The following is a 15,058-nucleotide window of genomic DNA, read 5'->3' as shown; positions in this document are numbered from 1 at the left end:
TAAGTCTTTATATTTACTATTCATGAGCTGTAAAACCGCTTGTGAAGTTGTAGGAGTTTCTGGAGGCAACGTCACATCAGATGATAGATTGATTGGGGGATTGCCCACATTTAATCTTTGGCCTTAGTCTTTATTACTTTAGAGAAGCCATCTCTATTGGACTAGAAAAATACAACATGCTCTGTTCACGGATCAATGGAAAAATAGCCAAAATGAGAATAAAGACAACGAATGTACAGCCAAGAAGAATATAGTAAGAATAAAGGTAGAGGCTATAAAGGTGCAGCCAAGTGTATGGGAAGCCTTGAACCAACACCCCCTTCCTGGGGGCATGCTTCCTTGAAGCTCTTTGTCCAACACAATCTCTCACGCAGACTCCGCAGAAGGTGGCGTGGCACCCATTGGTCACAGAAAGATGTCCACTCAGCTGGAAATACCAGGAACCACTGGAAATGAAGAAACTTAAGTGTTTGACCTTGTTTCTCTGGCCAGAGACTTATTCATTGAACTTGCAGTCCCTTATTTTGTTGTCGAGGTCAAATCAGAAGCCATCTGTCCACCACAGGCAGCTTTATGGAAGTGCTCCGCCCACCTGCGCTGGCTTCTCTTTGCTGAACCCAGCTAAGGACTCCTTGCAGACACATATTCATGGCTGCTTTGCCTGCTGTGATCTCTGCTCCTTTCCAAACGCTTGCTTCGGCAGCTTCCTCTCCATTGCCTCTCGGACTGGGTTCCCATGGTGGTTGGATACTGAGCTGCTTGTTAGAGGAGGAAACAAGAGTTGTTGTATACAATGGCAGGCCTGAATTGGCCTGGAGGCAGGACAGATGCTCTCCCAGGTGGGACTTGTCAGGGCACAGGGCAGGCATCCTGCCACTGGGCCCTGGGTCACTGTGGTGAGCAGCAGTCACACTGGAACTTCTCTTTCTCAGAGAACAACGGGTTAATTCTGACCAGATTGTCTTTTTTAGGGAATCCAGTTCTCCACCAACTCCTGGGGGATGCCTGGGGCTTGAGTCTATGCCAGGCTCCACTCCTGTCCAGAACCTTTCATTCCAAAAGTTTCAACCAAGTGTACGTGGCGTGGCAGAGGCCCTAAATTCAAGCCGCAGAATCACTGTGTACATGTGCATAGGCGCATGTGTGTGTGCACACGCACACAGAGATCGGTTTCAAGTGAATAGATTGTAACTGTGGTTATTCTTCTACTAAAGAAAGATGGGTTTCACCCTCACAGCTTCCCAATGATGGGTATTTGTGGAGGACAAGTCCGCACCAGAGTTTATGAATCTGGGTCCTTCCAGGCTGGTACAGGGCTGGGGCCATCCCCAGGGAAATCTGAGGCCTGCCCCTCCACTTAGCACTGGAGTGGAGTGAGTAAAACACTTCCAGTCCTCCGGGAGGCCATAGTTGAGTGCAGGGAAGAGAAAGTTCACAGAAAATTGCTGTGTAGTCTACTTCATACAGAGTCAGAGGGTTTGTGGGTATGACGGGAGCATGGGGAAGAGGCAGCTGATTCTCTTCAGAGAGGTCCAGAGGACTTCAAAGTGAGGACAGTGATCCTAGTGGAAGGAACCCCATGGCCAAAGGCCTAGAAGCCAGAGAGCATGACTCAAAGAAGCTCAAAGTTGGAAAGTGTTTTAAAATACATCTAAAACCACTTCCTTTTTTTAAACTAGGGGGAGTAGAGTTGAGAGGGGAGAGGTAGAGATGGTGGGAGACTGAAGCCCAGAAAGGGAAAGTGTCCTGACTAAAGCCAGTTGCAGTGTTAAATAATCTCTAGGTATTAATTCACTCCCTCCTGGGTTATTTCTATGCCCAAATACTTATAATGTGTCAGTAAGGGTAGAAGGGAAAAGATGACATGAAAAGCTGGCTACACTACAAAAAGTTGTCAACTTTGGCTCTGGTGTCCAGTTACTGCCTTTACTACATTAGTTTCATGTAGGAAGGAAGACATAGAATAAACTCCCAAAGATACTTTATCTCAGAAGATCTCACATGTTGTATTCACCAAGTCCAGCATCTTCTTCTTCAAGCAATCACAGCTAGGATTACAGGTGTGAGCCACTGGCACTGGGCTTCTAAAACCATCACATATTTGTCAGTTATTTTAAAATCCTGGGTGGCATTTCTTCCATAGCTGATTCCCGTTCTGATGCTTGTTCTACCTCCTCAAACTGAGTTTTGTACCTTTTAGTATGTCTTGTAATTGTTCAAACCCTAGTACTGCCAAAAAATAAAAATAAAAAGGTAGGGGCTTGAAATGTGGGTCAGTAATAGAACACCTGCCTAGCATGTTAAGGTCTTGTGTTCTATTGCTAGCAAAACCCATCCTCCCACCAAAAATATAGGCCACTGGTAATATGTAAGTGTTTCTTGGTCATTTCCCCCTTTTAGGTGGGACAGGTTGGCTAGAAGTGAAGTATTTCTCTATGTCAGATAAACTCTGATGAGGGGCTGGGAAGTTGGCTCAGTGGTAGAGCACTTGCCTTGCATGCCTGAGGCCCTGGGTTCGATTCCTCAGCACCACATAAGCAAAAAGAAAAAAGCCGGAAGTGGCGCTGTGGCTCAAGTGGTAGAGCATTAGCCTTGAGCTGAAGAGCTGAGGGACAGCGCCCAGGCCCAGAGTAAAAAAATTCTGATGAAACTGCAATAGGTTTGACTCTGGCAAAACAGTTTTTCCCTTGTTAAAGGGATAGTTTCATGACAAATCTCAAACTGTTTCCTTACTCTCTTGCTGAAAGCATGAGGGAATTTTCCCTCTAGTCATCACTGTGAGAATCTGGAGGTAAATTTCATCAAAGTGTGGGTACATTTCCCTAACACTGGGCTTCCCTAATGCTGGGCTCCCAACCCTCAGATTTGACTGCAAACAGAGCCTCCACCAAGTTGTCAGCTACAGCTGAGCTTTTCATATTTAGCTCTAGTTCTTACAGAGGCTTCTGCTCATGGTTCTTTGCTACACGAAGCTATGAATTCTGACGTAGCCACATGGCATTGGTTCTCATTGTCAATCTGGATACTCACCTAAGCATTAGTGTATAGGTTTCTATTGGTGGTTGACAACATAGGCTTGGCAAACAGTCTGATGTGGCTAGTATTCAGACTTCAACACCTTTGGCCCAAGAGTCTCACCATACAACACTTGATTATCATAAACCATTGGTATGGTCCCAAGGTCTTAGGTAAATAAGTGTGTGTGTGTCCCAGACTTGGGGCTTGAATTCAGGATCTGGGTACTGTCTCTGAGCTTTGGTGCTTAAGGCTAGCGCTCTACCACTTGAGCCATAGCACTACTTCTGTTTTATTTGACGGGGGTGGTGGTGGTGGTGGTGGTGAGAAGGTGCTTAATTGGACATGAGTCTCATAGGCTTTGCTGCTTAGGCTGGCTTTGAACCATATCCCTCAGATCTCAGCATCCTGAGTAGCTAGGATTACAGGCATGAGTTACCAGTGCCCAGCAATTTTCTCCATTTTTTTCCTTTTTTCTTTTTTGTCGGTCATGAGGCTTGAACTCTGGGCTTGGGCACTATCCCTCAGCTATTCAGCTCAAGGCGAGCACTCTACTGCTTAAGACACAGTGCCACTTCTGGTTTTCTAGTAGTTTATTGGAGATCAGAGTCTCACGGATTTTCCTGCCTGGGCCGGCTTGAACCATGATCCTCAGATCTCAGCTTCCTGAGTAGCTAGGATTACAGGCATGAGTAACCAGAGCCCAGCAATTTTCTCTACTTCTAAAGCTCACTCAGGTTATGCCTGCTGAAGCTGGAAGAAGAGAGGTGGTGGTGATATTGAAAATAAATTTTTAGACCCCAAGCTCCAAGAGTCTCACATTAGGTCCAGTCACTTGCCCCATATGTCAAATAAAGAGACTTGGGAAATGAAAAAGGAGATTAATTGCCAGGCGCTGGTGGTTCATGCCTGTAATCCTAGCTACTCAGGAGGCTGAGACTTGAGGATTATAGTTCAAAGCCAGCTCAGACAGGAAAGTCTGTGAGACTCTTATCTCCAATTAACCACCAGAAAACTGGAAGTGGTGCTGTGACTCAAGTGGTAGAGGGCTCACCTTGAACTGAAGAGCTGAGGGACAGCATCCAGGCTCAGAGTTCAAGCCCCACGACTGACAAAAAAAAAAAAAAGAAAAGAGAAAAAAAGGTTAATTAAATTTTGAATTTTGAAAGAGGATGATATTTTTCATCTAGAATAATTTAACTTAATTACTAAGCTTTATCCATGATGAACATGGACCATTTATCTTTTTTCTGCTTTAATGTATTTAAGTAAAATCAATTTGTAACTTTATAATAAACATAAAGAAGATTTGTTACATGACAGCCTTGGGAAGGCAGCACTTCTGTACATCTTTAGCTATCTTCTGGGATGCCTTGGCCTCAGGTTAAATAAGTAGATCTAGGGGGCAGGAGGTCAGAGAGATATGCATTGTTAAGACTTTCCCAAAATCACAGGTATGGCTTAATTGACCATGGGCTTCAGTTTTTGTCTTTGAAGGCATAAAAGGAGGTCTATAATTTTTGACTGCTCTTGTCAAGATGATAAGAAGGAATTGCCTGTTTGAGGGGCACTTTGCCTTTTGTCATCACAAGATGCTTACTGGTGAATCCTCTTTCCCGAAGATCAGGATGGTTGTAAAGTCACTGTAGCAGGGAATGGTGCAGATCAAAGAACACAGATGCAAAGTGTATGTATGAGGGAGGGGGGACTAGCTGCCCAGCTTTTCGTTAATTTGCCAGCCCAGGAAAAGCAGCAGGGGAGGTAAAGACAAAATGGCACATAAGAGGTGTGTGAGACAGTGGCACGTTTCATTTTGTGATGGAGAGTCATTCCTGGTACATACTTCAGCAAAAGTGCCCTGCTCATATTTTCAGATTCAGCTTTGTACAGTGAAGATTGTATCCTGAGGCTTGCAGGATTGGGCTGAGAATTAGAGCTCCTTCATACATGACAAGGCCAGTTTAAAAATACATTAATAAATAATAATGTGATGATATCGAATTGCTCACCAGTCATATGGCAACAATTAGTGATCATTAACTTACAGTCTTTGCATTTGGCCACAAGGCTCACAGTGGGATCCAGAGGCAACTACCATTATTATTTCTGGTCTCTGCCCTCAAAGCCTCACAGGCTGGCAAAGATGGACAAAAGGTAATTCTGGTAAATATTGCTTCCTAGGTGACTATGGAAGCAAAGGCCCTGGAAGGTGAAGGCAGTCACCTCATAGGAAGAGGAAATGATCCCTAAAGTCTGGAGGGTTACCTAGGCACTAACTCTACAGGGGCAGGAGGTAGGTTGAAACTCTCTTGTGTCGGGTCCTGATATAATCCACCTAGGGGCCCAGGTGCCTGGGGTGACAGATGAGTGAGGCCCATTCTGTACAGGCCCCTTCCCTAGCCTGGCCCCCAAGCTCTGCCCTATAAGGGCTATAAAGCAAGAACAAGGCTCTCTGGGGATGCTCAAACATCATCCTACCCCTGGCTCTCTCATTTCACACACTTGGATTGTAATTGCCAACATCACTTCCTCAGATTTTTATAGCCAAAGAATTGGGTGATCTAATTTTAATGGTCACGGTCATATTTTACTGTCCTACTTAGTATTTCCAGAGGAGGTATATAAATCACCTGGAGCCAGTGGCTCACGCCTGAAATCCTAGCTACCCAGGAGGCTGAGATCTGAGGATCACAAAGCCAGCCCAGGCGGGGAAAGTCTGTGAGACGCTAATTTCCAATTAATCACCCCCAAAGCGGGAAATGGAGGTGTGGCTCAAGTGGTTGAGCACCAGCCTTGAGTGGAAAAAGCTGAGAGATATTAAACGAACAGTAGGACAACCGTGCACCTCTGGAAGGGAGGTTGGGGCCAAGCCGCTCCGCGGTGCCTGTCTCTTTAAGAACCAGAGACTCACCCCCGGGAGGGGTCGGGGAGAGGTCCGGCTACGCGCACTCGCGGCCTGGGACGGTCTCTGGATGCTGCGGCCACTTTAAGAGGGCGGGGTTCCTCCCGGAGGAGGCGGAGAAGTTCCGCCCCCCCCGGATCTCCGGCTTCCGGCAACTACACGGAACCTCTAGCGGAGGGGGAGCCGCGCAGGCCCGAGCCGCGCCAGGTGAGGCGGCCGAGCGTGTGAGGTGGGTTCGGGCCCGAGGAGGGGAGGGTCTCCCGCCCGCCTGGGCCGCTGCCGCTCGGCCTCTCCCCCGCCCCTCGGTAGCTTCACCCCTCATGGCTGTGCGCCGAACGCCTAAGGTGCCCCGCTCGCCTTTCACGGGCCAGACCGTCACGCACCCATTTTACAGATGCGGAAGCCGAGGACCCGCGCTGCGCGCGCACGGCCGCGAAGCCACGGAGTCGGAACCCAGCCCAGGTCCGTCTGACCCGAGAGCCTGTGCCCTTCACCGTGGCCGGGCCCCCGGCAGATCGCCTCCTCCCCTTCCTCATTCTCCCTTCACCAAGCTGCAACGAGTCCACACACAGGGACCCGTGGGAGACCACACGGAACCGCCGAACCTCCTCTGCGGGGTGCGCGCCTTTCTCGCGGTGTTGCTGACAGCTGATGCTCAGTGGTGCTCTTTCTGGAAACCTAGCAAACCCCCTGAGAAAGGAGGCAAGGGAAAGCAATACCGTTTCTAATGTCGAAATACGGTGTATCTGCAGGTATCTTATTCTCTTAGCCTAAGTTGTATTTCTTTTTCTCCCTGTAGACCCCTGGATATTTTTCTTCCTCAAAATTGGAAGAAGATCCACCGGCTGAATGGCAGCTGCAGATGACTTGCAGTTTGAAGGTACAGCAGTGGGGCATTGATCTCTACCTTTATGGTCACTACAGCCATAGAAAGAAACAGATTTTCATTGCTGTACTGCCTCTATATTAAACTATATTAAAGGTGTGGTAGTACCTGCCTGTAATCCCAGCCTGTAATCTCCAGTTGGCTGTCCACCCTGACAAAGTTAGTGAGATCCTAACTACATTGGAAGGCTGGTGATGTGGCCCAAGTGGTAGAGAACCCACCTAGTAAGCACAAGGCACTGCATTAAAAAAACAACTCAATACTGGGGGCTGGGAAGGTGGCTCAGTGGTAGAGCACTTATCTTGCATGCCTGAGGCCCTGGGTTCAATTCCTCAGCACCACATAAGCAAAAAGAAAAAAGCTAGAAGTGGTGCTGTGGCTCAAGTGGTCGAGCGCTAGCCTTGAGCTGAAGAGCTGAGGGACAGTGCCCAGGCCCAGAGTTCAGGCCCCACGACCGGACCCCAAAAAACTACAACAAAACTCAATACTAATATAAACAGGTAGATAATAAAATCAGAAAAAATAAACAAATAGGCAATAGACACCTATCTAGTATGTTCAAGGCCTTCAATCTCCAGTATCCCACACAAAATAATTTCAGACATTTTGATAAAGGCTGTTGGCCACACCACGGTTTTTTCAGTTTCTTCACAACTGACCCTTCAGATTGGATGGTTCCCTAATGTTTTATAAAATCTTACACAGCATTCACTATCTCAGATATTTTCTAGGCGACTTACAAATAATAACTCACTTAATCCTTATATCCGTCAAGCTATAAAATAGTTATTCTCCCTGTTTTAAGAATGGGGAAATCACCCAGGTGCCTGTGATTCAGGTCTGTAATTCTAGCTACTCAGGAGGCTGAGGATTGTAATGCAAAGCCAGCCTGGGCAGGAAAGTCCATGAGACTCTTATCTCCAATTAAGTACACACAAAAAAAGCCAGAAGTGGAGCTGTGCTAGAGCACTTATCTTGAGCAAAAGAGTTTTGGGACAGCACTCAGGTCCTGAGTTCAAACCACAGGTTCACTACCAAAAAAAGAAAGAAAGAAAAAAGTTAGGCATCAGTGGTTCACATGTGTAATCCTAGCTACTCAGGAGGCCGAGATCTGAGGATTTTGATTAGAAGACAGCTCAGGAAGACAAATCTTTGAGAGACTTATCCCCACCAGCAAAAAATTGAGCTGGTGGATGGCTCAAGTGATAAAGTACTAGCTGTGAGTGAAAAAGCCAAGTGAGAATATGAAGGACATGAGTTCAAGTCCTAGAATTGGCGTGTGCACACATGCGCGTGCATACACACACACACACTCACACCTGGGGAAACTGATTTGCCTAAAGATCAGTTAGTGGGGTTGGGAAGGTGGCTCAGTGGTAGAGCGCTTGCCTTGCATGCTCGAGGCCCTGGGTTCGATTCCTCAGCCCCACATAAGCAAAAAGAAAAAAGCCAGAAGTGGCACTGTGGCTCAAGTGGTAGAGTGCTAGCCTTGAGCTGAAGAGCTGAGGGACATCGCCCAGGCCCAGAGTTCAGGACCCACGACCGGACCCAAAAAAAAAAAAAAAAAAGATCAGTTAGTAACTGTATTTGAACCTAGGCATTCATAGCCTCATAGACTCTCTTACTGTTTGAGGAAGAGACAGGAATTTTAAAGAGAAATGTCTTCTTTGGCAAATATCACATTCACTATCTTTACCTTTGCGGCCTCCATGTTTAAGGATATCATCTCTTTTTGTCTCAATTTTAGCCTTATCTTTCTTCTGATTCCTTTCCTCCTGCCTTGCCTCTCTCTAGTCTACTTTACAGCCAGAGTAGGCTTCCCTAGCTCCCCCACCTCCCCAGTGTTGGGGATTAAAACAGGCCTGGCTCATGCTAGGCAAGCACTCTACCACTGAGCTATACTTCCACGAACCATCTTCCTCTGCTCAGATTTTATCTTCGGCTATACTTGTCTTCTTCCACAGCCACACTTTTTATCTTATTGTTATTATAAAGGTGGTATATAGAGGAGTTACAGTTACATAAGTCAGGTAAAGAGTACATTTCTTGCTGGGAAGGTGGCTCAGTGGTAGAGCGCTTGCCTTGCAAGCCTGAGGCCCTGGGTTCGATTCCTTAGCACCATATAAGCAAAACGAAAAAAAGCCGGAAGTGGCGCTGTGGCTCAAGTGGTAGAGCGCCAGCCTTGAGCTGAAGAGCTGAGGGACAGCGCCCAGGCCCAGAGTTCAAGCCCCACGACCGGACCCAAAAAAAAAAAAAAAAAAGTACATTTCTTTTTGGACAGTATCACTCCTTCCCTCCCTCTCTCCCAGTTTTCCCTTCCCAACAGTTAATTTTCAACATAGTGTCTAGTGAGTACCACTGCTGCATTTGTTCATCCTTGTTCCTCCACTTCTGTACCTCCCTTGACTAAGTGATTTTTTTTTTTTGCCAATCCTGGGACTTGAACTGAGGGCCTAGGCACTGTTCCTGAGCTTCTTTTGCTCAAGGCTAGCACTCTACCTCTTGAGCCACAGCACCACTTCCAGCTTTTTCTGTTGATGTGGTACTAAGGAGTCAAACCCAGGCTTCATGCATGCTAGGCAAACACTCTACCACTAAGCCATATTCCCAGCATTGTTTCTACTTTTTTGCCTTTATATTTTCTATATTAATCACATAGATATTAGGAAAAAAAATTTTGTGCCCATCTGGGGCTTGAACTCAAGATCTGGGCATTGCTCAAGGCTGGCCCTCTACTACTTGAACCACAGCTCCACTTCTGGCATTTTGGTACTTAATTGGAGATGAGCCTCATAGACTTTCCTGCCTAGGCTAGTTTTGAACCATGATCCTCAGATGTAAGCCTTCTGAGTAGCTAGGTTTATGAGTGTGAATAGGTATGAGCTACCAGTACCTGGCTCCATTAAAACTTTCTTGAACTTGAATGAGATTTAGAGTGGTCTACTCTATAAAGGACTTGACTTAGGTATTAGGTACTATATCTAACTCTCCTGGCATCTTTATTTTTACTTTGTTTTTGTTTTTGTTTTTGTTTTGGTTGGTTGTGGGGATCTGGGCATTGTTCCTGAGCTCTTTTTGCTCAAGGCTAGTGCTCTATCACTTTGAGTCACAGTCCTACTTGTGGTTTTCTGGTGGTTAATTGGAGATAAAAATCTCACAGGCTTTCTTGCCAGGGCTGGCTTTGAACTGCTGTCCACAGGTCTCAGCCTCTTGAGTAGCTAGGATTACAGGTATGAGTCTTTAGCACCTTGCTCCTGGCATCTTTAAAACAAACATTATTCTGTCTATTGTAGGATGATACCTGAGGTTCAAGAGGTCAAGTTACCCACTAAGGCTCATGTAGTCAGTGAATAGCTGAGTCAGGACTAAAATCCCAGTCTACCTCCAAATTCTGTTTTTTATCTTCGTTATCACTTAATTCTGTCTAGTCGTGGGGCCTGAACTCTGGGCCTGGGCGCTGCCCCTCAGCTCTTCAGCTCAAGGCTAGCACTCTACCACTTGAGCCACAGCGCCACTTCTGGCTTTTTTCTTTTGCTTATGTGGTGCTGAGGAATCGAACCCCGGGCCTCATGCATGCAAGGCAAGCACTCTACCACTGAGCCACCTTCCCAGTCCCTGTCAGATTGATTTCTAGAAGACATTTTTCTCTTTTCCTCTTTCTTCCTTTTTATTTTATTTATTTATTTATTTTTGTGCCAGTCTGGAGCTTGAACTCAGAGCCTGGGTACTGGTCTGTGCTTCTTTTGCTCAAGGCTAGCATTCTACCACTTAAGCCACAGTGCTACTTCTGGTTTTTTGTTTATGTGGTATTGAGGAATCAAACCCAGGGCTTCATGTATGCTAGGCAAGCACTCTACCACTAAGCCACATTCTCAGCCCCTCTTTCTTTTTAAATTGAGACAGGATCTTGCTTTGTAGCATAGGACATCCTTGTTTATCTTTACTAGAGGTCTGTAACAAAGCTGGGGCTATAAAGTTTCTCTTTCAATAAAAAGCATTGCTCCAGGGGGGAAACTGGGGAAAGCAGAGGAAGTGGTGACATTTTCCAAAAAGAATTTTGTTCATTACCTGTTTTATGGAAATGTAATCCCTCTGACAACTTTTTTTTGTTGTTTGTTTTGTTTTGTTTTGGTCGTGGAGCTTAAACTCAGGGCCTGGGTGCTATCTCTCAGTTCCTCAGCTCAAGGCTAGTGCTTTACCTCTTGAGCCACAGTACCACTTCCCGTGTTCTGGTGGTTAACTAGAGATAAGAGTTTCACGGACTTTCCTGCCTGGGCTGGCTTTGAATGTGATCCTCAGATCTCAGCCTCCTGAGTAGCTAGGATTACCAGCTCCTGAGCCACTGACACTTGGCTACAATTCTTAATAATAACAATAAAATTACAAATATATACATACATATGTATATGCATATAAGATACATATATAGCATTTCTCTTCCTGTGTGAGAAAGTCTCTTGGTCTTTGTGCTCTGCTTGATTTCAGAATTTGGTGATACAGCCACTTCTCTAGCAGCAAACTCAGATGCCACCACAATAAGCATTGAGGATCCTGGCGAAACCCCCAAGCACAAGTCAGGACCCCCAAGAAGTTCTAGGAGGGAAGAGGATGATGAGTTGCTGGGAAATGATGACTCTGACAAAACTGAGGTTTAAACTGACCTTTGACTTTTCCCTCCCCCTTTTTATTTCAAGCTTGTTCCTGCATTTATTCACTGACTTGTATATGCAGGTACAGTGCCAGACAGTGGTGCCACAAAGGCAGATGACCCATGGCCTCAGCTTGGTGGAGAAATAGACCATTACTGTCCATGGAAGTGCGTATGGAGGGGGGAAGATGGGTGACAGGGGCAGGGAGAAGAGTTAGGGAAGGCTTCCTGGAGGCAGTGGCACCTGAATGAACCTTCTGGCAGGGGAGGAGTAGCCAGAGGAAGAAGTGTGGGGCAAAGATGATACAGGCAAGGGAACATATTACTGAAGTCATCGGCATGAAAAAGCATGGTGTAGGCAAGGGATGTCCACAACCTTTACTCATCGTGGGAGAAAAATACAGGCAAAGACAGGAGAGAAGGCTGCACAGCTAGGCCAGACCTCAACCCAATGAGTATGAATTGCATTCTGAACATAATTAGGATGTGTCAAAAGGTTTAAGCACTATGACTAGATGTGATATGTTCAATAATAATTAAGATATGGAAACCTTAAGTATAAATTGGAGGCAGAAAGACAGGAGGCCAGAAGGGCAGGTAAGAGGCAGGTGGTTTGACTAGAAGTGATAGAGCCTGCATGGGGCAGGGGGAACTTGCTTACATGTAATTACTTCAGGTCGATCTGCCGGTCTCGCCTCAGGTCCTGGTGTTCCTCAAAATAAGTGCTGAAGTTTATGCTAAATTACCTTTATATGCAAAATATTGTGATGAAAACTCAGATTTAAGCCTGGCATCAGTGGCTCAGGCCTATGATTCTAGCTACTCAGGAATCTAAGGTCAAGAGGATTGAGGTTTGAGGCTGGCCAGAGAGAAAAATCTGAAGAGACTCCAACAACCAGTAAAAAGAAGTCTGGGAATTTGACTCAAGTGGTAAAGTACCAGCTGAGCAAGCAAGACTGAGTTCTAACTGCAGTATTGGCAAAACAAAACATCTTCAGACTTATGAGTCTCTGATCTTGAATCCTGGTCCTGGCTGCAGTAAGGCAGTCCTAAGAAGAGTACTTTTATAAACAGAGTTCTAGGCCAAAGGTTTAGCTCCAAGGGTTCCAACATGTCCAGCTCAGCCATTTGCCTCAGTATGCGAATTTTTGCCTCAGTATGCGAATTAAAGAGACCAATTAAAGAGCCAGGTGCAGTGGCTCATGTTGGTAATATCAGCTACTTAACAAGATGGTGGTCTAAGGCTGGACTCAACTATAGCTGGGGACTCTTACATAGCTCAAGTGGTTAGAGCACCTGCCTTTAGCAATGGGAGGCCCTGAATCCAAACCACAGTAGAGCCAAAAAGAAAAACGGGGGGGGGGGAACCATATCAGTAGACTAATAATGTTGAAGGGTAGAGAAAGGCAATTTATTTATTAACAAACTGGCCAGTGTGCTAGAAGAGGGCAGAACCATTTCAGTATGTCTTTGGGCTGCAGACATGAGTTTTAAGTTTAAAAAGAAGAAGGACCGAGGCAGGGGTCAACAAGCATGCATATTATTAATAAGTTTTAGTCTGATTTATTGTCTGGTGGTTAAAGGTATAGTTGCCTGGGAAATAGCTTGCATTTTATTTTATTTTATTTTTTGTGTTCATTGGCTGGCACTCTAACACCTGAGCTGTATTTCCGACCCTTCAATTCTTCTCACCAGATATTTACCCAGCAGTCTGGTCCCGTTAGTCTTGCACAGTCCTCAGATGCTATCAGAGAGAGACTCCGATGCAAAATAGAGGCAGAGATGCCAGATTTCCTCCTGCTTTTAATGAACTCAGGGGACTGAGTAGTTTTTTTTTGTTTTGTTTTTTGTTTTTGTCGGTCATAGGACTTGAACTCTAAGCCTGGGCGCTGACTCTGAGCTCTTCAGCTCAAGGCAAGCTCGCTACCACTTGAGCCGTAGAGCTACTTTTAGCCTTTTCTGTTTATGTGGTGCTGAGGAATCGAATCTAAGGCCTCATGCATGCGAGGCAAGCACTCTACCACTGAGCCACCTTCCCAGCCCTGGAATGTTTTTGTTTGTTTGTTTAAGCAAAACAGTTCCCATGAACCTGTTACCTGTTATAATGTAACCCTAAGCCTGAGTTTCCTGATCTGAAATATGAAAAATAAAGTAGCATTGTGGCCCTTCATTGCTGCTACAGTAACTGATATTTATTGATTGTTTGATGGCTGCCAGCCACCATTTAAAGTTGATATTTGTATCATCTCATTTAATCTCCAAAGGACTCTAAACCAGGCATTACTTTTATCCCAATTTTACAGTGAGAAACTTGAGGCACAGAGTTGAAGTCACCTGACAAGATGCACACTGGCAGGAAGTGGCCTGTGCTTTTTGTTGCTAGACCCCACGACCCCTTTAGAGGTGAAGTGTGTTCCTAACTTGTTAAAGTGGTAGACATCAATATACACAGGAGTGGCTGAACATTAGAGTTCTCAACAAAGAAAACCAGTAAAGTGTGGAGAAAAAAAAAATCTTTAGCGAGTTGAAATCTGGTAAGAGAGACCAGTAGGCCTGAGACTCTGGAAAGAGTTGCAATTGAAAGTTTGTCTGCTGCCAGTTCCTTCTTGCTTAGGGGGGATGGGTGAGGTAGAGTTGGTCTTGTGTATGGGTGAGACCTTCAACTCATTAGGTTAGGTCCCTCCACATTATAGAGCAGTCTTAAGGAAATGGAATTTAAATGTAAATTTCATCCAATAATACCCTCACAGAAACATCCAGAAGATTGTTTAACCAACTTCTAGGTACAATAGCCCAGACAAGTTGATGCAAAATTAACATTTGTGGAATAAACAGTGGTACCAATATTTAAGCATTTGTGAATATTTATGAATTTGAAAAAATACATAAGGGAAAAAATCTTAACCTTGAAAGAAATTGCATTATCTTCATTTTCTTTGTGAATTGAGAAAAAGTTACTGGAATTTTGTGACAGTGACAGAGTTCCTGGCCTAGCTTATAGAAAGTGGGTCCCTTGTCCTGCAGAGCGGCCTGGGCTCTGCTGCACCCTCTGCTTTGTGAATCCTGTTTGCAGTCATGATTCCTGGTGCTGGGCCTGGCTCTGGTGTCATCAAGGAGAGCTGTGCTATGGCCACAGGCAGGGCCTCCTCTAAATTAGATTTTTTTTTTCTTTTCTGTTTTTGTCCAAGACCAAGACTCTTAGTATCTGATGCTTTTGCTTATTGGCTGGCGCTCTACAACTTGAACTGTACCTCCACCCCCTAGATTTTTTTTTAATAGAGCAAGTAATATTTTTAGTACTTTAGAGTGAATTAGAACATGAGACTTTGAAAATTCAGGTGACAACACAAGTGAGGATCTTGAATCTGTTGCTCTGTATGTATGGGTGTGTGTCTATTGTAACATTCCTCCACATACTACTGAATCCAATTTTCTCTATTTTTCTTAGGTGATAGAGATCTTTCTAGATCAGGCAACTAAGCCTTGGGAGAGTCTAGTGATTTGTCAAAGCTCACCCAAGTGGAGGAGCTGGGACTTGAAACCTGATGAAAGTGATTTTAAAACTGATGTATCAGGCTGGGCATGAAGTGTAGCTGTTGCTGTTGTT

At 45.2% G+C, this 15,058-nt stretch overlaps 1 protein-coding gene across 10 annotated transcripts in view; it reads left to right on the top strand.

Moving 5' to 3' along the window:
* The first annotated feature begins 6,055 nt into the window (after nucleotides 1-6,055).
* Nucleotides 6,056-15,058, top strand: part of LOC138807135 (protein YIPF1) — a 38,743-nt gene continuing 29,740 nt past the window's right edge. For 2 of the 10 annotated variants that reach the window (XR_011366056.1, XM_069992702.1), the window contains exons 1-3: nucleotides 6,059-6,146; nucleotides 6,717-6,797; nucleotides 11,289-11,452. Coding sequence is in view for 9 of the 10 variants with exons in the window: in XM_069992702.1 (XP_069848803.1) it covers nucleotides 6,767-6,797; nucleotides 11,289-11,452 (195 nt within the window). In the remaining variant the exon portion in view is untranslated. The other 8 variants (XM_069992703.1, XM_069992706.1, XM_069992704.1 and 5 more) reach the window with 8 other exon arrangements.

The sequence above is a fragment of the Dipodomys merriami genome, unplaced genomic scaffold (genome assembly GCF_024711535.1).
Source record: "Dipodomys merriami isolate MVZ:Mamm:240054 unplaced genomic scaffold, mDipMer1.0.p SCAF_412, whole genome shotgun sequence".
NCBI lineage: Eukaryota > Metazoa > Chordata > Mammalia > Rodentia > Heteromyidae > Dipodomys > Dipodomys merriami.
This window is presented reverse-complemented; position numbering and strand designations above follow the sequence as displayed.